This window comes from Xenopus tropicalis, chromosome 6, assembly GCF_000004195.4.
Source record: "Xenopus tropicalis strain Nigerian chromosome 6, UCB_Xtro_10.0, whole genome shotgun sequence".
NCBI lineage: Eukaryota > Metazoa > Chordata > Amphibia > Anura > Pipidae > Xenopus > Xenopus tropicalis.
In genome coordinates this window covers 21,862,463-21,884,324 of record NC_030682.2, presented here as the reverse complement: position 1 = coordinate 21,884,324, position 21,862 = coordinate 21,862,463, and the positions used below count along the sequence as shown (strand labels likewise).

Genomic DNA, 21,862 nt, shown 5'->3' with positions numbered 1-21,862 from the left:
CTTGGGTGTTGGGTCTTTCGGGTGCACCAGCTTCTGTCTCAGGGTGTTGCTGGGTTTGAAAAACACAGGAATGCGATGTTTGTTGAAAATTCTCCTAAGTTTTTCTGATGTTCCAGCAACATATGGAATGACTATGTTGTTTCGCCTGCTGTGTTCCTCCCTTCTGTTTGTTGGTCTGGTCTTTCTGTTGGTCTTTGATTTGGTTTTGATGAAGGCCCAGTCTGGGTACCCACAAGTTTTCAGAGCTCCTTTTAGATGTTTATATTCTTTCTCCTTGGCCTCTGCATTGGATGCCACAGTTTCAGCCCGATGATGTAGAGTCCTAATTACACCCAGTTTATGTTCCAAAGGGTGGTGGGAATCAAACAGCAAGTACTGGTCTGTGTGGGTGGGTTTCCTGTATACTTCAATATCCAGGTCCCTCCCCTCTTTGATAACTATAACACAGTCCAAAAAAGCCAGTTTGCCGTCTTTCACATCTTCCCTTGTGAACGTGATGTTTTTGTCCACCGAGTTTATGTGTTTGGTGAAGGCTGGAACCTCGCGTTCTTTAATTTTGACCCAGGTGTCATCCACATATCTGAACCAATGACTTGGTGTTGTTCCCTTGAAGGTGTCCAGGGCTTTCTTTTCCACTTCTTCCATGTAAAGGTTCGCTACAATTGGAGACACAGGCGAACCCATGGCACAGCCATGTTTTTGTCTATAGAAAACTTCCTTGTGCTTGAAGTAAGTGGTATTGAGACATAGGTCCAGTAAGGAACAAACTTGTTCTGGGGTCAGCTTTGTTCTGCTGCTGAGGGTGGTGTCTTGTTTCAGCCGTTTCCTCACTGTATCAATTGCCTCGGCAGTGGGTATGCATGTGAACAGAGATGTTACATCATAGGACACCATTGTATCATCGATCTCCAGCTTTAACCATGGAGTTCTGAATGTGGCGTACTGTGTTTCCAACTAAGGGGGCTAAGATGTTGGCCACGTATTTAGCAATGTTATAAGTCACACAGTAAATGCTGCTGACAATTGGCCTCAAAGGGGCTCCTTCTTTGTGTATTTTTGGGAGTCCATATAGGCATGGAGTGGCTTCGCCTGGGTAAAGGCGACGGTACAAAGCTGGACTGATGACCTTTTCCTTCTCAAGGTGCTGCAAGCAGTCTATAACCTTCTTCTTGTAGTTGCTTGTTGGATCTCTCTTGAGTTGCTCATATGTGTCTGAATCGTTGAGCAGTGTGGACACTTTGGCATGGTAGTCTGATGTATTCAGTACCACTGTACACCTTCCTTTATCTGCTGGCAGGATGGTGACACTTGAGTCCTTGGCAAGTGATGTCAGAGCCCTCCTCTCTTGCAGACTTAGATTGGAAGGGGGAGCTTTAGCATTAGCTAGGGCTGCTGATACTTTTAACCGGATGTTTTCAGCCTCATCCACTGGTATCTTATTGTTGTGGATGGATGATTCTGTGGCTGTGATGAAGTCTACCACTGGTACATACCGTGGGGCCACTGCAAAGTTCAGTCCCTTGGCTAAGACATCCTTCTCTGGTTCTGTGAGTTCCCTGTCTGATAAATTCTTTACCCACAGATCCTTGATGTTCTGGCATGTCTTGTTTTCATCTTCCTTCCTCCCTGTTGAGTTGTCTGTTCGCTGGGTGTTGTTGGTACGTGATAATAAACTGGTGAATTTGTTTATTTGCCTCTCCTTGCCCTTGGCATGTTGTGCAAGTTGCACCCGCTCTGTGAATTCAACCACTCTTTGCAACGTCAGCACCGGTAGTTTTGCTGTCAGTCTCTGTTTTGCATTATCAAATTTATGAACCAGGACCTCAATTGAGAAGTTAGTCTGCCTCACCCGTTCATTTAACAGTTGTTTCTGGGCTTTCTGAAGGATCACCTTGGCCCTGTGACCTTTAACCGAAGAACCCAGACGTAGGCTGCATGGTGTGATTCCCTGATATCGGCATCGTAGGTTAAAACGAAGATGGTTTCTGTAATCCGCAAGTTTTCTGGCCGTCCTCTCATATTCCCGTACCAATTTTAGGGTATTCTCCCCAAATTGAGTAGCAATATGTCTATGAAGATTCTCATTCATCCAGGTCATGATATACAGTATCTAGTAGAATTAAGTCTAAAACAACTGGACTTTTCTGAGTTTTTCTTGAAAACGTTTCACCACTCATCCGAGTGGCTTCTTCAGTTCAAATGACTGGTAGAAGTCATTTGAACTGAAGAAGCCACTCGGATGAGTGGTGAAATGTTTTCAAGAAAAACTCAGAAAAGTCCAGTTGTTTTAGACTTAATTCTACTAGATACTGTATATCATGACCTGGATGAATGAGAATCTTCATAGACATACAGGTTAGGCACATCATCCCCCACCCAAATTGCATCACTTGTACTGCATATATCCCCCACCAGCACCATCATATTTTTCTATAACCCATAGCAGCTTTCCCCTGGCAGCCATTTTCTCTCTGAGACAAACATGTTCATCAGCACAGTACACAACTAGAGCTTCTATGGAAACCAGCAATGCCATCCCTTCATTGGCTGACAGAATGGAGGGCTTGTTTAGCAACCGAGTGAGCATGCTCAGTAGCCATCAGCCAAAGTGGGAGGGGACAGAGTGGGTTAGAGAAGGAATCCAAGTAATTAAGGGGATGCTGCAGCCTTACTATTAACCTCTGAACAACAGAAGCGGCAGGTATTGAAAGATGCTTTTCACTTAATACATTTTTGTGTGTGGGGGGGGGGGGAACGCAAATAATACAAAAACTATAAAAAGTAAAAAATTAACCCCAACTGAAAAGCCGCTATGAACTGTCCATTCTATAACATACTAAAAGTTAACACTCATTTGACAGATCTTGTTAAACCTAAATTTAAAGTCAGAACATTGCTGTCAATGCTCTAGGTCCTTCAAGGCCATGCCGAGTGTATAACTGCTGTTACTATACATAGTGTTAAAATAGGCAAATGTACCCACTGTATAATAAAGGGCTGCATTTTTAGACTTACAGCCGAAAACGGTATAGGTAATGCCACAATGGGAAGACTTTTATTTCTGCTATGTGCATTTAAAGGGCCCCTGCACTGTCCAGAAAAGGATTTGAAATGATACATGGTTTGAATTGATATGTTTTCCATAAGAAAAATAAGAGTAGTTAATTTAGATGCTTAATTCAAAAGGAACTGCTTGGTAGAATAAAAGCATTCTATTTATGCTGCACAGTCTCACCACTAGAGGGCATTTTTCAATGTTTTGCTGTATATATAGTTATATATATATATATATATATATATATAGTTTATGTATATATATTTAGTATATAAGGGTTTCTTAACACGTGGGCCAGCACACAAAAATGGGCGACACGCTGCTCGTGACCATGATGTCCCTACCTTTACAATAATACAAGTGTAGTTAAAAGGAGATATATATCATTATATATATCACCAATATTTTGGGTGAACTAAACTGAATTTGGTGTGGGGCCCAGTAACATCTAGTTAACTCTTTAGGAACATGGCGTCTGGTGTCCGATTTGGTGCAGAGACTCTTAATGACATTCTTGAACAGCTGAAAAGATCTGTCCTGTGTCTCATTCATAACATCATCTCGCCATAAAGGTCACGGAAAATGACTTTCTGTGAATGAAGCTATTCATGTATATCATTTCTAATAAAAAAAGGATGAATGATAAAATAAGCTGAATGGCTTTCTTTAAATTTTATGTCTAATACAAACTGACTGGAACAAAATGCGCTTTTTTAAAACTGGAAAATGTATGTTTAGAAGTATAAAAAGGGGGGGGGGGGCAGATATAAATGTGCCCACGTATTTAGCGCAGGGTAGTAAGGCAAATATACTAAACTAACAGATTAAATATGGCTCTTGCAAACAAAAAGGTTCATATTTACAACCAGTGTCAGACTGGGCTGCAGAAAAAAAACCCGGTGGGCCCGGCTGCCCAGACCTGAACCCCCCGGGCACTCTCACTATCCACTATAATGCTTGTAAATGTGCGGTCAAAATGGGAAAAGGAACTGTCCTTCTGGGATTAAGGTCAACTAAAACCAGCTGTTAATGGAAAAGTCCAACTATGGATGAAGGGCAGATACCACACATCACACATAGGTAAGAAACAATCATCTCCCAGTTGAAAACACAGCTCAATGGAGAAAAATGTCAAATATTTTTCCGTCCGTGTTTGTGTCCTGCATGACTGTGGGACCTGATGGGCACATTCACTTACCCACAATGCCTTCCCTCTTGAGTAAAACCCCCACTGAACTAGTTCCCTGCAATACCTTAAAGCACTCAATAATTCAATATATTTTTTGCATTTTGTTTTAATGATTTACTTGAGTTTAAGGCTTCTTTATTAAATCGCGAACCGACAGCTCAACGTGTCAATGTGACACGCCTTCCAAAAACCCGAATAAATAATATGAGCGGCTGAATGTTGTTCTTTAGCACATTAAATCTTATTTACTGCCAAGTCTTTGGAAGAAGAATTTTAATTCCAGCCATATGCCGTGGAAGTCCTACCGAAAGCGATTTGCACGTACGCAGACAAATCCATTATTCCTATTATCTAAGTTAATATGTCACATCTGGCGCTGATTGGGTTTTTTTCACAATTTGGAAGCAGCTGTTAAATATCAGTTGCCAAACATAATTTTGTTTTCAGGCTCGTTTAGGGAAAGTTATAATTTGCCTTTATTTTAATCAGAACACTTGTTTGCCTGGAAACTATTTGACAAAACGCTGTGTGAAAAAGAGCGCACTTAAGCACCAATGTTTAAGGGACAGCACGTAATGGAACAGGGGTCCCAGAAAGCAAGTTACTGCTACAAGAAAGAAATTTCCACACTAATGGGATTTTTCGGGTGCACAAATTAATTTACAATCTGCGAGTATATCAAATGTATAAACCTAACTACCCCCTAAACATTGACCCAACCAATCATGGCCAGCAGCCTATGATCTATAATGAACGTATATCCACCACTGGTCTATCCATGCATATATTTATGATTTATCCCCAATACTCCCCATCCATACCCAAAGTATTTAGCTATGATCTAGTAGCTCATACCACCATCCATCATAGTCACATCTCAAAAATACTACACTAGAACTGAGTGAATCTGTCTCGTTTTGCTTTGGCAAAAAGTTTGCAAAAATAGCAAGAATTCACTAAACACTGAAGTAAATGGGCGTTTTTTAGTGCTACCTTTTTTTCCAGCCTGGTGTATATGGTGTTTTTTTGCAGTGAAACCTAGTGAAAATGTTGCTTATCACTAACCTATACCCAGTTATCTATAACCTGTTTCTCTGTAATAATAAAACAGTACCTTGTAACTGATCCCAATTAAGATATAAATAATCCTTATTTGGTGCAAAACAATCCTATTGGGTTTAATTAATGTTTTATTGATTTTCAGTAGACTTAACTTATGGAGATCCAAATTACCGAAAGACCCCTTTATCCAGAATACCCTTGGTCCCGAGCATTCTGGATAACGTGTCAAAGGCCTGTACATGATACATACAGGGGATTCCAGATCTACAAGATCCCCCTGCTTAAGTATGGGACCTGTTTTCCAGATAAAGGGTATTTCCATATTTTTAATCTCCTTACCTTAAGTCTATTAAAAAACCCAATAGGGCTGTTCTGCTCCCAATAAGGGGTAATTATATCTTAGTTGGGATCAAGTACAGGTACTGTTTTATTATTACAGAGAAAAGGAAATAATTTAACCATGAAATAAACCCAATAGGGCTGTTCTGCCCCCAATAAGGGGTAATTATATCTTAGTTGGGATCAAGTACAGGTACTGTTTTATTATTACAGAGAAAAGGGAATCATTTAACCATGAAATAAACCCAATAGGGCTGTTCTGCCCCCAATAAGGGGTAATTATATCTTAGTTGGGATTAAGTACAGGTACTGTTTTATTATTTCAGAGAGAAAGGAAATCAGTTTAGAACACAAATTATTTCAGTAAAATTGAGTCTATGGGAGTTGACTTTGCTGTAATTTGGAGCTTTCTGGATAATAGATCCCATAGCTTTCTTATCTGTGCTTTCCTTACTATACTACCTGTGATTAAGTTTCAGTTATACCTGTAACACACCATTTACAATGTTTTGTTGAAGTTTTATGCTGTCAATTACTGTTTTGGCATCTGCCTTCTATTTAGGGCACTGCAGTGTGCAGCCCTGGCTTCAAATAAACTTCCCATGACAATGAACATGAAACAGAGACAAGTCTGCATTGTTTTGTGCACAGAATTCAAAGTCTGCAAAAAATATATACTTCAGAAAATTATTTTTAAGGGACTTTGTTTATAAAGTCCCAAGAATTTACTCTGATCCCATAGACTAATGACAAACAGGTGCCTGATAGGAATGGATCATCACCTGCTGTGCCATATTAAGGGCAAGTAATAAGAAAACCATGTCCCCACTAGTCGCTACATTGAAGAAGTCACATATTCATGTACCTGGTTGCACAGGCACAATTCTGGGCAAGCTGTAATTCATTTTTAAAACTTTCATTAACAGTCATGTAAACCCCACAAACAAAAATATAATCAGTGAAAAGCCTTTTGGAAATCTTTCAATACCTGCAAACGGAGGAGATATATGCAGTACAAATTAGGCCATTTGGGTGGGGGGAGATGTGGCCAACTTATATACATGGTAGGAAAATGTAGGCTTTACATGTTATTTAAGCTTAGCAGGAAAACCCATCATATGACTGGCCCCTAAATATTTAAGTAGAAAGGAGTCTTACACAAAATTAGGGTGCAAGAGGGAGCTTCACCCCCATACCCTGGAATGCCATTGGTCCTCTCCCTGGATACATGGTGAGGCTGCCTAACATCTATAGGAGGTACTATTATTATTATTAACATTTATTTATAAAGCACCAACATATTCTGCAGCGCTGTACAATAAGTGGGTTACATACATTGGACATACAGAGTAACATATAAAGCAATCAATAACCGATACAAGAGGTGAAGAGAGCCCTGCCCAAAAGAGCTTACAATCTACAAGGAGAAAGGGTTGAGACACAAGGTGTGGGAATGGGCAAGACCAGAGTTGTGAGAGGTGGGGCACAGGGTATTGCTAAACTAGATTAGGGTAGGCTTCTCTAAATAAATGTGTTTTTAGAGATCTCTTGAAGGCAGAGAGATTGGGAGAAAGTCTGATAGTTTGTGGGAGCGAATTCCAGAGAAGGGGGGCTTATACGTAACTGCCCCTGTAGATACACAGTATATATTGTACCCCTCAGCCCCAATAACAGAACTATATATATTTATTTATTTATTTATAAAATCAGTGGTTCTAGCGAGGAACGGAGACTTCCGACCAAGTACACAGACACTTGCAAAACACTCACGGGGCAAGTTATATTTTCCCTAACACTACATTAAAGCGGAGGAATATGAAAGCCTGCTGAGGGACAGTTTGACGTTAATATTGCACAAACAACGCTTTTATCCTGCTGGAAACACATTTTAACTTCAAACATGCTTCAATATTTAATTTTGCTCTACAGTCGACACGGGAAACGTTAACTTGCCAATGTTTTTCTTCTTTTTTTTAAAAAAAAAAGAAGAAATGATATTTATAGCATATGATTTTCATCTCATACGGAATCAAAGCGCTATGAAAGCATAAAGTAACTCCTTCCACATGTTGTATTATTTAGTCGTCTTAAGAATGTCACTAGGTGTCTGCTTTAATATTTCTCTCGCTTGTGATCGGGAATCCTACCGTTCCGACCTGCTGGGGGAACAGACCACTGTCAACATTGGAAATTGTTTCAAACAACAGCTAAACATGTGGAGTCGGCGTCAATGCCAGCTCTGGTGCGACTGTGTTTTTATAGGACAGTATTAGCTAATTAAAAGTGCTCCAGCCGAGTCTCCAACCGATATTGGAACATTTTTACAAGCGCGCAATTGTTTAGTCTTATCTATTCATTCCTTCTTTCCTGAAACAATTTCCCCTCCGGAGATTTGCCGCATCTGAACCAAGTTAAACACAGGATTAGGCTTGGAGCGGAGGATTTCACTATTTTAATATAACGCTCAATCACTGCAGGGGGATCAATCTCGAAGATTCTGCTTGTCGTATGTGTTAGTCTTTTCATGTCTAAATTCGTACCTGAGACCAATTTTATTACTTTTTGAAAATGTTTATTTCCATTTTTTTTAAAAAATGTTGAGATTTTTATTGTTTATCTTGGAGCCTGCACAATAGGATACACGGTATGGGTGACTTTACTACACCCAGCAAGCAATACTATCCCACAGCGCTGTAAATACATGTCAGCTCATACTTTACTCTTTTGAGGGATTTTCACCTTTAGGGTAAGGACCCACGGAGTGGTTAAGTTGCCAGCAATAGATCTCTGCTATAATGGGTGACTAACTGCTCCAAAAAAGCTTTCCACCGGCAACAATAAGAGTTGCCGGTGGAAAGCCCTTTGCATCGTTTCAGTAATAAGAAGTATATGTGCGGGCAAATCAACCGCTTCGCAGGGCATCGACCTTAGATTAACTTTTCTTAGACCGTTTGCAACTGGTCTTCATCATTGTTTGCAGTTTTTGAATTATTTATCATTTTGTGCATCCATGTCTGTGGCATACATTAACAATGTGATTGATAAGATGTTCATACAGTTGTGCCCAAGCACTGCTGATGCTTAAAATCCAATAGGCACTTACTTTATGCAATGAAGTTTGAATTATGAAAGAAAACATCTGATTGGCTATAACAGGTTACTGGATTGCCTTTGTTTCTATATAAGTTTTTATGGAAGATAATGACCTATGCAGGTGATCTGAGGCATCTCCACAAGATGTATCTGCCTCCCAGAGTAAATAGCATGATAGTGATGTATGGAGCCGCGGGCCCTCCCTTCTTAAGACTGGCAAGGCACATCTCAAGCTACCACATTAAATATAACAGCATCTGCCTAAGCCACCGATAGAGCTCATAGATTGGCTTTCCTTACTGTCATTAACATAAACATGAGAGGATCCTCGGCAGGATTTGGGAATGCAAGTGACGAATATGTCCCATGTGCCAGAAGCCTAGGGACAGTGACATAGGTTTAATCACATAATCTAAATCCAATACCTTCTCTCAACCCCATTCTTTGCTAGTGTGTGTTGACCATGAAAGCTCTACACCCTCTATAGGGTTACAGGTCTGTGGCTAATCCGGTCATTAAACTAACCCCACTGTGAACCTTTTTTTTACGAAACACCTGAACCTATAGCTTCAATCAAACAGTGCAAAAGGTACCGATACTGTTTAAAGGTGGGGAGGTGCACTCAAGTAGAGTTAATTGTGAGTTTGGAACCTTTCTTAAGGAATAGGTTTCCTTTCATTACAGCATTAAGGTAAAAGATTCTCACCGTTTCTCTTGCATTTGATACTTGGCTTGGTTCCGGGTTCTAAAAAGGAAAGATAGAGCACAGTTATTGCAAGAGATACAAATTAAAACCAAAAGGCACTGAAATCTGATTCTACCAAACTAGCGTGGGACTTTGGTTTTTATTCACACGAAACACAAATCGTATTCTCTCATTTTTAGACTCAGAAGCTGAGAAAGAATTTTCCGATCTTTGCTTTCAATGCTGAACTATTCTTGAAAGTCTGATTTATCTTCTGTTTGGTATTATTATAACAAGAATGGAAAACTTACTGTGCACACAGAATATTCCTTCTCTTTATATTTGCTATACGCCATGCTTTGTACTTTGGCTGAGCCTGCTTTCCCCCAAGCTGCCCTATTACTTGCATCCCTGGTGGTCAGACATTTTAATGGATAAACACTTTCCCTTGCGGTTTATAGAATATAAAGTTATTTCTTGCCACAAACTTCCCCAAGAAAATCAATATAATCCAAACACTGTTGGGGATCATTCCAATGGTTCACACGGTTTCCATTAAGTTTGGCACACAGGTGTATGCATTCTGGTCTGTTAATAAAAGATTGTGCAAGGCATTGTGGGAACTAGAGTCTTGCCCAGAAGAGAGCAGACTACTGATAGGATTGTATGAATAGTTCAGGATAGGAGGGGAGGGAATTTTCAGAGACAGTCAATGGCACAAACTGCACATCTATCAAGACTAGACTTGACTAGACTTATGAAATCTGGGCAGGCAGTTTTGAACATGGCAAAAAACAGGACAATTAGTGACCCTTGGTCTTGTGCAAGTGTTACCTGAAAGTTATAATCATAAGTCGTCTCAGGTGACATAAGGATAAAAGGATAAGTAAACCTTAAAAATAAGTAATATAAAATTGACAAAAGCACTACTCATAGCACTTTTGAAATTTTCAATCATAATTTAGTTTTTTTTAAAGATTCCAAGATATTACAGGAAATATGTACTGTTTATATGACTACATTTAGTACCAGTGCCATCTACTGGTCAGTTTCTGAACGTGATGCAGTCAAGGAACTTATCATAAAAAAGAAAGAGGGCTTTTCCTCTGGTTAGAAAGCATATGAGAAAACTAAGATTACTTTCCTAAACAGAAGAACATCAGACCAGCCCTCTTTCCTTATTCTGACAGGTTCCTCGACTGGATCACTGTCAGAAGGGGACTAGCAGGTGAATAATAACAATTTTCACATTCAGTTATTTTAAAGATTTACTTATACTTTGATTATTAACTTGCTGCTGGTCTGTTGGTATCGCCAAGTACTTCAAGCCCAATGAGCCCCTGCCCAACAAAGCTTACAATCAGGAAGAACTAGTGACTGGTACCAGGCATGTAAAGATAACATGAGGTTTAAGGCAGACTCTCCCTAGGGAGACTGTATCTGCGCTTGACTCCTGATTCTACCAACAAAGTTTGGAGCAGTTACCCAAAACATGTTATTTGTATCATGATAGAAATGTAGTGTGCATAATGTGCATGGCTAATAGGCAGCAGACTGGCCAGACCATATTCATCTTCTTGTCTCCCACAGCTACAAAGAAATCCAAACATCAAGAAAGTAAAGATTTGACCCTCTGCTCCCTATTTACGTGATTTGGCAACAACCTTTGCGGAGCGAGAGGAGTATTATACTGAGGTTGCACAGAGTGGCGCATCGGATGGTTAATGTAACGACATCTCAACACTGATCAAGTGCCAGAGAAAACAAAACATAAAGCTGGGGACCTGCCTGGGACTGATGCTATCAGTTAATTCAACCTCAGGTACAGGCACAAACTATACATTTCTCATTCCATTCTGGCTAATTTGTTATCTCTTCCCAGTCTAGTTGTCGGCAGCCCATTGCCCCCACGTGTTCCTAATTTATTAATAGAATGATACTATCTGTAAGTGATAGTCGATTTTCAATAAAACACAACACCTACAGGTCAGCCTTAAAAGTAGATCGATAAATTCTGTTCTAGCTCAGACCGATGTTCTTTTTTTTTTTTTTTGTTAAAGGGGAAACAAAAGGCCATTCTAAGCCATTTCCATTTATTTATTTATTCATGTCAATGGCTTGAAAGTTGTTTGCAAATGTAATTACAACTGAAAGCTCTATCAGGTGGCTTCTGCTTAATCACTCTTCCAGGAGTCTGAACCAGCAGTGCAGAGAATGTAAACAGCCAGATAGACACAGCTTTCAATAGCAATCACACTTACAACGAAAGAGGTGATTTACCTTTAAGATAACTTTCAATATTTTATAGAATGGCCAGTTCTTAGCAGCTTTTGAATTGGTCTTCATTTTTTTTTTTTATATAGTTTTTGAACTATTTGCCTTTTCTCACTCTTTTCAGCTATCAAAAGGGGGTCAGTGACACCAGAAGCAAAAAAGTATTGCTCTTTGAGGCTACCATTTTTATTGCTATAGTTACTTTTTATTACTTACCTTTCTCGTCAGACCCACTTCTATTCAGATTCTAATTTTTTATTCAAACCACTGCCAGGTAGCTAAGGTAATTTGGACCCTAGTAACCATATAGCAGCTATAATTCCAAAATGGAAAGTTTAGCTAAATAATTCAAAAACTATAAATAATAAAAATGAAGACCAATTGCAAATTGGTTCAGACAAACAACCCCTTTTAAATATAGAAAAGTGTATAAAATGGCACAGAAATGACTGCAGGCAAATAACTAGCGCTATGAACATGGCAATCCATAAACATGTGCTTCTCACTACTCACCAGCTCACGTGGGTGGAATGTTTCATCCTGACGAAGGACCAAAAGATTAACTGCCCCGCCCATCTTGGTGCTTCGTAATAATGACACCACCTCCTCTTGCGTTCTCCCGGTTAAATCGACACCATTTACCTTTTAAAGAAAACAGAGGCCAGGAAAAAAGGGCATGAATGGACAGAGAACAAAGCATATAAAGACTTTTTATTTTTATTTTATTTTATATTTTCTCTGGCAGGACAAGGGAGAGAAAGCAAAACAGAGAATTGCTGCCTATATCATTCTCATGAGCTGCCATCCTTCATTGAAAGCAGGTTGTTGTACCAGTTAGGCCAAGGAACATCTGTCCATTATGACCAAGGGATAAGGACCATCATATAAGTTGACCCATGTATGGACACTTTAACTTCAAATGCAGCTATGTGAAGCCACACAGAAACCCAATGCCACAGTGCAGTGATCCTCAACCAGTGGCTTGGGGGCAACATGTTGCTCATCAACCCCCTTTGATGTTGCTCCCAGTGGCCTCAAAGTAGGTGCCGTTTATACATTTTTGGCTTGTAGGCAAGTTATGAAAGCCCAGAGCAGAGCCTCCTGCAGGCCAGCAGCCCACAAGGGGCTACCAAATAACCAAACATGCATCCCCAAAACCACTTTTTGCATGCTTGATTGACTCCCCTACACCTTTTACATCTGTGTGAAGATCATGAGTAAAAAAGAAGGTTGGAGAACCCTGCCATAGTGCAGTGCATAGTGCATAAATGTGAAGAAGATGTGTATAAAATACCTTAATATACAATGGAAAGGAACAATAGGACAAAAGCCCTCTAGGGTTAAAAAGGATGCAGAAGAAGTGGCTCACTGAGTCTGTTATATATACCCAGCTGTTTATGGTGGAACTCCATGGCCTTTCCAACAGAAAATAAACAATTCTGATCAAACTTGTAATGTATTTGGTATAAAACATATTTATTGAGAAAATAATAACAAGTAGCCACATAAGTGCATTGTAGTTATGATTTTTACTGCTGCACGTGCCAATTAGTGACTAGGTTTCTTCGAATTGACACTATTTACTTACTATTTATTGACGTCAGTGATGAATAAGGTGAATAACAAACTTTTAATGGACTTCCAAATTCATCTGGGTCCCGTTAAAAAGGGTTAAAGAGATTCTGACATGATTTTTATAGTGTAGTTTAAACTAACTTACATTGCAAACAATTAGTTTTACCATTTAAAATGTTATTTTTGAACAAATAAGTTAATTTATTTTTTAGTTGTAATATAGGCGTGTAGGCAGTGATAATGCATTGTGCCCAATCCTGTGCTCAGAAGGATCAGGCACATCAGAAGGAGCCAGCACTTCACAGCGCAACGGCTATCAGATAACCTATTGTTTCTCCTACCCAATGTAACTGGAGGAGTCATGTACAGACTTGAGTGTTTTACTATTGAGTGCTTATCTCATAATTATCACTAGATGGCTTGGAAGCATTTTTAGCAATGAAGGTGTCAGGCAGCTGCCTTCCTGCTAACATCCATTGTTCTGCTGATCGGCTGCTGGGGGGGAGAGAGAGGGGTGATATCACGCTAACTTGCAGCGCTGCAGTAAAAAAAGTGGCTGAAGTTTATTAAGACACATCAAGTAGACCGATAAGTGCCTGACTCCTGATTCTACCAACAAAGTTCGGAGCAGTTACCCAAAACAAGTTATTTGTATCATGATAGAAATGTAGTGTGCATAATGTGCATGGCTAATAGGCAGCAGACTAGCCAGACCATATTCATCTTCTTGTCTCCCACAGCTACAAAGAAATACAAAAGCAAAGATTTGACCCCTCTGCTCCATAAAAAAATCCTTTCCCTTTCAAATGCATTGGACTATGGGAGGCCCAAGCACAGTCAGGACTGGTGACAGGTGGAGGCCCAAGCACAGTCAGGACTAGTGACAGGCAGAGGCCCAAGCACAGTCAGGACTAGTGACAGGCGGAGGCCCAAGCACAGTCAGGACTAGTGACAGGCGGAGGCCCAAGCACAGTCAGGACTAGTGACAGGCGGAGGCCCAAGCACAGTCAGGACTAGTGACAGGCGGAGGCCCAAGCACAGTCAGGACTAGTGACCGGCGGAGGCCCAAGCACAGTCAGGACTAGTGACCGGCGGAGGCCCAAGCACAGTCAGGACTAGTGACCGGCGGAGGCCCAAGCACAGTCAGGACTAGTGACAGGCGGAGGCCCAAGCACAGTCAGAACTAATGACAGGCGGAGGCCCAAGCACAGTCAGAACTAATGACAGGCGGAGGCCCAAGCACAGTCAGGACCATGAGCAGGTGGAGGCCCAAGGGTAGTTAGGACTGGCGACAGGCAGAGGCCCAAGCACATTAGATATATATATATATATATATATATATATATATATATATATATATACATTTCTAACAAATTATTTTATGGAATCTTCCAGTGGCGCGTTGAGTTTTATTACTTATATAATACAGAGCTATTTCTTCATCTATAGAGGCTGCCTTGTGTTGGCAAGTTTAGTCTTTATGCCTGCTTGAGAAAGCAAAAACATATCACAGTCCATACCTCTAGAAGTCTGTCCCCTGCCTTCATTCTGCCATCCTGAATAGCCGCACCGCGAGGGAGAATGTTCTTGACATAAATTGGTGCCGAGCCACCGAGAGGAACATCGCGGGAAGTTATGCTGAAGCCCAGTCCTTCTGCTCCTGCACAAGATGGGAAACATTAGAGGCCGCACACTTGCAATCTTACCAAACTGTAATAATATTATTATTACACATTGATATTCCCTACCAATCTGATAAAAAACATTCCCATCATTGCCGTTTCTATGCATTTGTATCTTCTAATAAAGCAGAGTATGAAGAGGTATTGGAAGATTACCCTGCTGCCGTGAATCTGTACCCAACAAACAGTTGATTTTAAAGCCGGCAGATAGCACAGACAACAAATTGGTGTTTACTGAAAGGAGAAGGCGTCAAGGAAAATGGGCGCCTGATGTTTTGTTGCTGCACACATCTCAGCAGGGAGCTCACAGAGGGGCTGAGAGGAGGCATCCAGCCTCACCGGTCCCTGCTGTGGAGATGGAAGCATGAGCTTAAATAATATTTACTTATTATTGCTGCGAGGAGGAGAAAAATGTGTGTTTATTTAAATAGCCTGCATCTGGGCTCCTCATACTGCTTTGAACACTGGATATACAATACAGAATATTAACAACTTGTCTTCTGCTCCTCTAATTTATACAAAGACCAACGTAGGAAGTGGGGCAATATTACTGGGAACAGTTGTAGGGGAAAAAATGTAACCTGGTGAAGGGAAATATATGACTATGCTCAGCAACCAATGCATACCGGCCCAGGAGAGGATCACAAAATACTACTCCTAAGCCATGCCGTCCTGGGCAAACAAACCTAAGTCATGCCATCCTGGGCAAACAAACCTAAGTCATGCCATCCTGGGCAAACAAACCTAAGCCATGCCATCCTGGGCAAACAAACCTAAGTCATGCCATCCTGGGCAAACAAACCTAAGCCATGCCATCCTGGGCAAACAAACCTAAGCCATGCCATTCTGGGCAAACAAACCTAAGCCATGCCATCCTGGGCAAACAAACCTAAGCCATGCCATCCTGGGCACAAAAGCAAAGCCATGCCATCCTGGGCACAAAGCTTAAGCCATGCCATCCTGGGCACAAAAGCTAAGCCATGCCATCCTGGGCACAAAAGCTAAGCCATGCCATCCTGGACACAAAGCCTAAGCCATGCCATCCTGGGCACAAAGCCTAAGCCATGCCATCCTGGGCACAAAGCCTAAGCCATGCCATCCTGGGCACAAAGCCTAAGCCATGCCATCCTGGGCACAAAGCCTAAGCCATGCCATCCTGGGCACAAAGCCTAAGCCATGCCATCCTGGGCACAAAGCCTAAGCCATGCCATCCTGGGCACAAAGCCTAAGCCATGCCGCCCTGGGCACAAAGCCTAAGCCATGCCATCCTGGGCATGAAGCCTAAGCCATGCCATCCTGGGCACAAAGCCTAAGCCATGCCGTCCTGGGCACAAAGCCTAAGCCATGCCATCCTGGGCACAAAGCCTAAGCCATGCCGTCCTGGGCACAAAGCCTAAGCCATGCCATCCTGGGCATGAAGCCTGTCACACTCACAGGAGGAACAACAGGGAGATGGGATGAAAAAACATAAATGCAAATTATTAGAATTATTTTTACATAGGAGACAAATGCTTTGTTTTCGCAGGTCTGTTACCCAGTGGAGAATCTGTTATTGACTTTACATGTAGGTTTTATGTAAGAACTAATTATTCTGGAATTAAAACAAGGCAAACGGGGGGCACTTCATAATTACATAAAGAAGAAGGTTGGCCTTTGCTCCGACAAGGGAATATTGCTGTGATTATGGCAAACAAGTGAGATTGCACAGCATGAAGGGAATGTTCAACCACAATGCGGAGAGAATTCCGTAGGGGCCAATGCAGGTTCCAAAGCATTCAGTGTGTGAGCTTAACTTAGCAGGTAAGAATTAGGGAAAAGGAAAAAGAATTGCACCCTATTTACTCTAACAAGTCGGGGAGGACAAAGCCTGTAGGCTCCCTGCTGTGGCTGAAACACTCCAAAATATCCTGTGTTACTTATACACCCAGGGCTGCACCAACAAATACAGTGAATAACATATACCCCAGGCTCTACTTGGCAGGTTACTGTAATGGCTGTCTGAGGGGAAGCCGTCAGGAAGGATGGGTATAGTTAGGGCCTTCATGAGCATTGAAAGGCTGCTATATAGGTGGGATTTGAGTTACAGGGCTCACTGTCCAAGGACCACGGATAAGTAGTGCATTGAAACCTACCATGGGAGGACGGCTCTTAACTAAATAGTATGGGGCCCCATAATTTATAAAGGCAGCCCTGGCTATCTAAACCTCTCTCTACCTACCAGAATCAGTTATATCTCAAAATACTTGCACCTTTTGGGCAATTACTGCACCAATCTAATATCTTTGCCATTTATGATTGAGGCACCCTGTAGTTTGTTAATCAGAGACATTGCTAAGCCCTGGCATTACCTGGACAGTAACTAAACAGTTAGAAGCTGTATGCCTATTTTCCATAATGTTGGTCTATAATTTCACCTAAAATTCCCTGCACATCCTTATAGGGGTACAATAGCAGCAGCATAAAGGTAAAATTATGGCCACAAGAGAGGATACTAGTATATAATTTTTACTTTTGGGCCAAAATATCAGGTAGAGTCAACAAGCTGAATACCAACTGTAGCTGAACATTAAGTCCCACAATTCCTTGAGAGGTTCTATTTGGCAAAGGTTAGATATCCCTAGTTTTTCACAATAAAATGGCCTGAATTCTCTACAGCTTCCAGGTGTATAGTGTGAAAGTCTTTACAAATATGGCCTTACTGGCTCTCCCTTTCCAGGTCTGATATTTATCAGAAGCAGCGGCAGAGAGAAAGCGAATTAAACTGATTGTGTACATGTTGGGACATAAGTACTGCTTGGTGAGGGCCCCCACTGACAACTGATTGTGGCTTTCCCTGTAAGCCTCTCTGATGCATGTCACTGGAAGCCTGCTAGGCCAATGGAAACAGCATGTGTGGCAATAGCCATCACATCATCATACCCTTACTGTATGTAGAGAGAAGCCATGTATTGATTGAAGGGACTGCCACATAATCAGTAAGGAGCGAAAGGCTTGAGAGAAAACTCGAAAAGGACAATTCAAAGGGAGAATGTGATGGTGTTCGCTTGCACTCTTATGATTAAGGGGAATAAAAACAAAGAAAAGGAAATAACAGAGAAAGGAGGACAGTAGAGGAGGCAGTTACAGATATCTGTTCATATTATATTACTTTGGTTTGTGTTCAAACCAGCCACAAAGCACAATTTTAACCAACCCTGCTGCATTTGAAGAGTTTGTTTTCATGTTAGAAGGGGCTCAGTTTACGGAAATAGTTCCGCTTGGATATCACCTTCACACAAGCAAAGTATATGCTACACTTATCCTGCACTGAGAATCTGAAATAACATGGAAACCAGTCTTCCGTAGGTGGCCTGCTATTTGTACCAAAGCCCTGTCGCTATCAAACAAAAGGACCTAGATAAGCAACATATACCTAGAACAGCAGTTGACTTTAAGAACCAGATGGAGATCCAACTTTTGGTTAGGGCCAACCTTTTAGTTCAAGGTAAGAGATATAGAAAAACACTGGCCAATTAGTCATTAAGCTCCAATAAGAGGACAGCTAAGAGGTATTCACCATATCTACCCTTACATTCAGATTTATATAAGACCAAACATACACCCAAACTAGCAAGCCCCACAGTTTGGCTGGGACTGAGCTCCTGAACTAGAAGACAAAGTCTATGATGCAATGAGACTAAAAAAAACAAGAAGGCTAAGCTGTAAACAGAGGCATTCAACCAAATAAACGTATAAAATCTGACCCTCTTAGAGGGGACCTGTCACTAGGGCATAAAAAGCGGTGTCATAAACGTCCATTGGAAACTACAAAAACATCCAAAACTTAATTTTCCCTCCCTCCTCACTGTCTATAATTGTGACAGAAATTAACACTGTTGAGTCAAAAATAAAAAGGTATTAGAAAAAAAGGTGGTGATTAAATGGCGTGTAACTATAAAGCAAGCAGACCTTGTGCCCAGGAGGTATAGAAGCCAAATATGGCAAGGACTGAAGGAGGAATTTGTATTAAAAAAGTGTTATTCTCAAAGTATAGGGGGCCCTAAAAACTTGATCAGTTGACTTCCCTTTGCAAATACAATATCAGCTACAATTTCATGTGTTATTTCTGGATCAAAGTGCCCCAATCTCTTTGTTATCTACAGCCAATACAAGGTAAGTCAGACCATGTATAATATATAGATGTGTATATTTAAAATACTCAAGAGATGCACTGAGCTCAAATCAATAACCCATTTACGACTCAACATGGAAATGCAGTTTTATATTACGCCAAACTGCACGGTAGCCAAAACCACTCATTAAAGGTTGTTGTGTTTGATGGCACGGAGTCATGAAAAGGCAAACCGTAATTTATCTGTGCATCACGCGCAAACATGTATCCTGCTGTAAATCTCTCAATGACATAGATAATTATTCCTGTAATTAAAATTAGAGACAATTATCTACAAGAGCAGCTTCCATTACATTGCTAATCTACTTGGAAACATTCAATTACTGTATGTCTAATGCAGATGTAATAGACATGGTTATGGATCATAAAAAGCATGGCGTGCTAGAAACACCTCGTCTTACTTGATAAAAGATGAATTCCCAGTGAAATGGATCTGTTTACCTGCACTCAAGGACATTTACTTGTTCAAGGAATCATTCACAGGCTATAAAACTATAGTCAATCAAAATGATGACATACGCCGGGGACAAGTAACGTTTTGAGACCTTTGTGCTGCCAAACTACAACTCTCAGAATGAGCCACATATCTAAAAAGATGGGTGTAGGGCAGCCATTGCCAGACACTCAGTTTAAGCCGCCCTCGGAAGTTTAACCTTTGGTCATAAATTCTATAGAAAACAGAGGAACTTCAAGACCCAGAATGCATCATTTCACAATAGAATAAGGTAGGAAAGGTAGTTGCATGATGCAGGACACTGATCTCAAGTGGGGTTGGGAAATAGTTCATACTAGTCACATATAGACTAAAGCTGGCCATACACACACTGATATTATCGTACAAAACCTCATTTGGTACAATATTTGGTGCGTGTATGGCGGATCGACAAGACGATTGATATCTCAAAGGCTGCGGATATTGATCATCTGGTCGATCAGGTGGGTTAAAGATTATGATCTGCAAAATTTGCGTTTAGGGCTGAATAGGCAGGTTGTGGTAGAATCCCTATTGTTTCTACCTCTATATCTGATTATTCAGCCCAGAACGTCAATGGGGGAAACAAACCATCTGTCCTGAGACCAATGGCCACCTAAACATGTATTTCCTCCAATATGCTGTCTGTGTAAAAATAAATACATTTATATTCACTTGTAAGTTCAGGTACTGTTTATGCACCTTTTTTAATTAAGCCCAACTGATAAGCTCATGTTAAAATGGGGTGCCTATTTTATCTTTAAACCCTCATCCCCACTTACATTCTCTCTATAGATGGTGCCCAACAGAGGCATTTATGGTTTCCTACCTGTAATAAAACATTCAAGCCTTCAAGCTATGGCTATTGTTGCACTACTTACCTTTCTTCAGCTGAATGTAAAACTTCTTTCCCTTTTTGGTACCGTAAGCGCTGTTGGTGGGGGGGCTGACTGCACGCTGCGGGGATGTGGTCAGGCCAGTGGGTGGTTTTCCTGCTGAATTGATACTTTGAGGTAGATGAGAGTAAGAGTCCATTGGATCGGCCTGGCTGCTCTGCCTGGGCATTCTCTGCGCAGTGTGATCAGGGCCGGGGCTAGAGAAACTCCTGGAGTCCATGTACTGGGAATCATGCACGTGCTGACTGGAGTAGTAGCTGTTGTTCTCGCTCTGAGATAACTGTTCATATGGTTCTTTGTTTGCCGCTGGGACCACGTGGAACCAGATTATGGGTGAGCGCATGGCTTGGCGGAACATATTCTGTGCTCTAGAACAACAAAACAGGGAATACAGATTGGCAAATGCACTAAAATAGAACTGACTGGACAAAACAGATAGTTATGGATCCTTACACATAATTCTACTATCTACAGCAACAGAAAATCCCAGTATTGTGCTAAATGAGATAAGTCCATTCTGAGAACTTAACTGAGAACCCACTTGCTGAGCTGGCCACACAGAACAAGAGACTATCCAGTGGCCATACTTGTACCGCCTATGGCACTCATCGTAAATGTGACTTTATTAATGATACTACTGGCAACTTCTGCTTAAAGAGACGCTTGCGTGGCAAGACGGCATGCAATATGGCATGTAGCCAACACCTGCCAACAGCTGACTGTGATTGCTACCTTCTCTTTGTTCAGACAATCAGCTATTGATCTTTCTACAAGGAAAACTTATTTCCCTGTGACCTTATGATGCCATTTCCATATCCCCTCTAGGTCACTCGGCTTTGTGAAAGATTATAGAACAGGAGGGCTATGGAAGCAAGACAGCCAGTGACACAATGCCAACTAAGGCTGCAAACTAAGACAGTACCACCTTCATACGACAGAAGGTTATTACAAACTAAGCTTTTATTGTTTCCATTAGAAAGATGCAAAGGGGAAATTTTAAAAAGGAAGGGGGTAGAGGCAAGCTAAAGAAAAACAGATGAATCCTATTCAAAGATAGGGACTGTTATTCCCATTTGTTTCCATCTGTAAGACCTGAGGTCAGCTAATAGCCTATGGGTGTGCATGAAGGTAGGAATTTGTATTTCATACAAGCCATAAATGAGTCGAGTGCATTCAACCTATGATAGGGCTGTTTATTGTGCTTAATAACTCGCATGAGAAAACGCCAGAGTTTAAGAGCTCTGTAGTGCGCTACGAAACCCTATTATGTCGGACTATAAAATGCTATGGCCACATTTAACCAATATGTTTTCCCCCAGGGCAAGAGACTGTAAGGTGTCTAAGACCTAACACGTTTGCCAGGGTGTCC

At 41.1% G+C, this 21,862-nt stretch overlaps 1 protein-coding gene across 9 annotated transcripts in view; it reads right to left on the bottom strand.

Annotated features, from left to right (window-relative positions):
* Window positions 1-21,862, bottom strand: part of pard3 (par-3 family cell polarity regulator) — a 347,219-nt gene that overhangs the window by 173,370 nt on the left and 151,987 nt on the right. For all 9 annotated transcript variants that reach the window (XM_004915463.4, XM_004915468.4, XM_012965666.3 and 6 more), the window contains 4 exons: window positions 20,479-20,861; window positions 14,793-14,932; window positions 12,211-12,339; window positions 9,445-9,483 (listed from right to left, as the gene is read on the bottom strand). In XM_004915463.4, coding sequence (XP_004915520.1) covers window positions 9,445-9,483; window positions 12,211-12,339; window positions 14,793-14,932; window positions 20,479-20,861 — 691 coding nt within the window. The remainder of the gene's footprint in view (window positions 1-9,444; window positions 9,484-12,210; window positions 12,340-14,792; window positions 14,933-20,478; window positions 20,862-21,862) is intronic.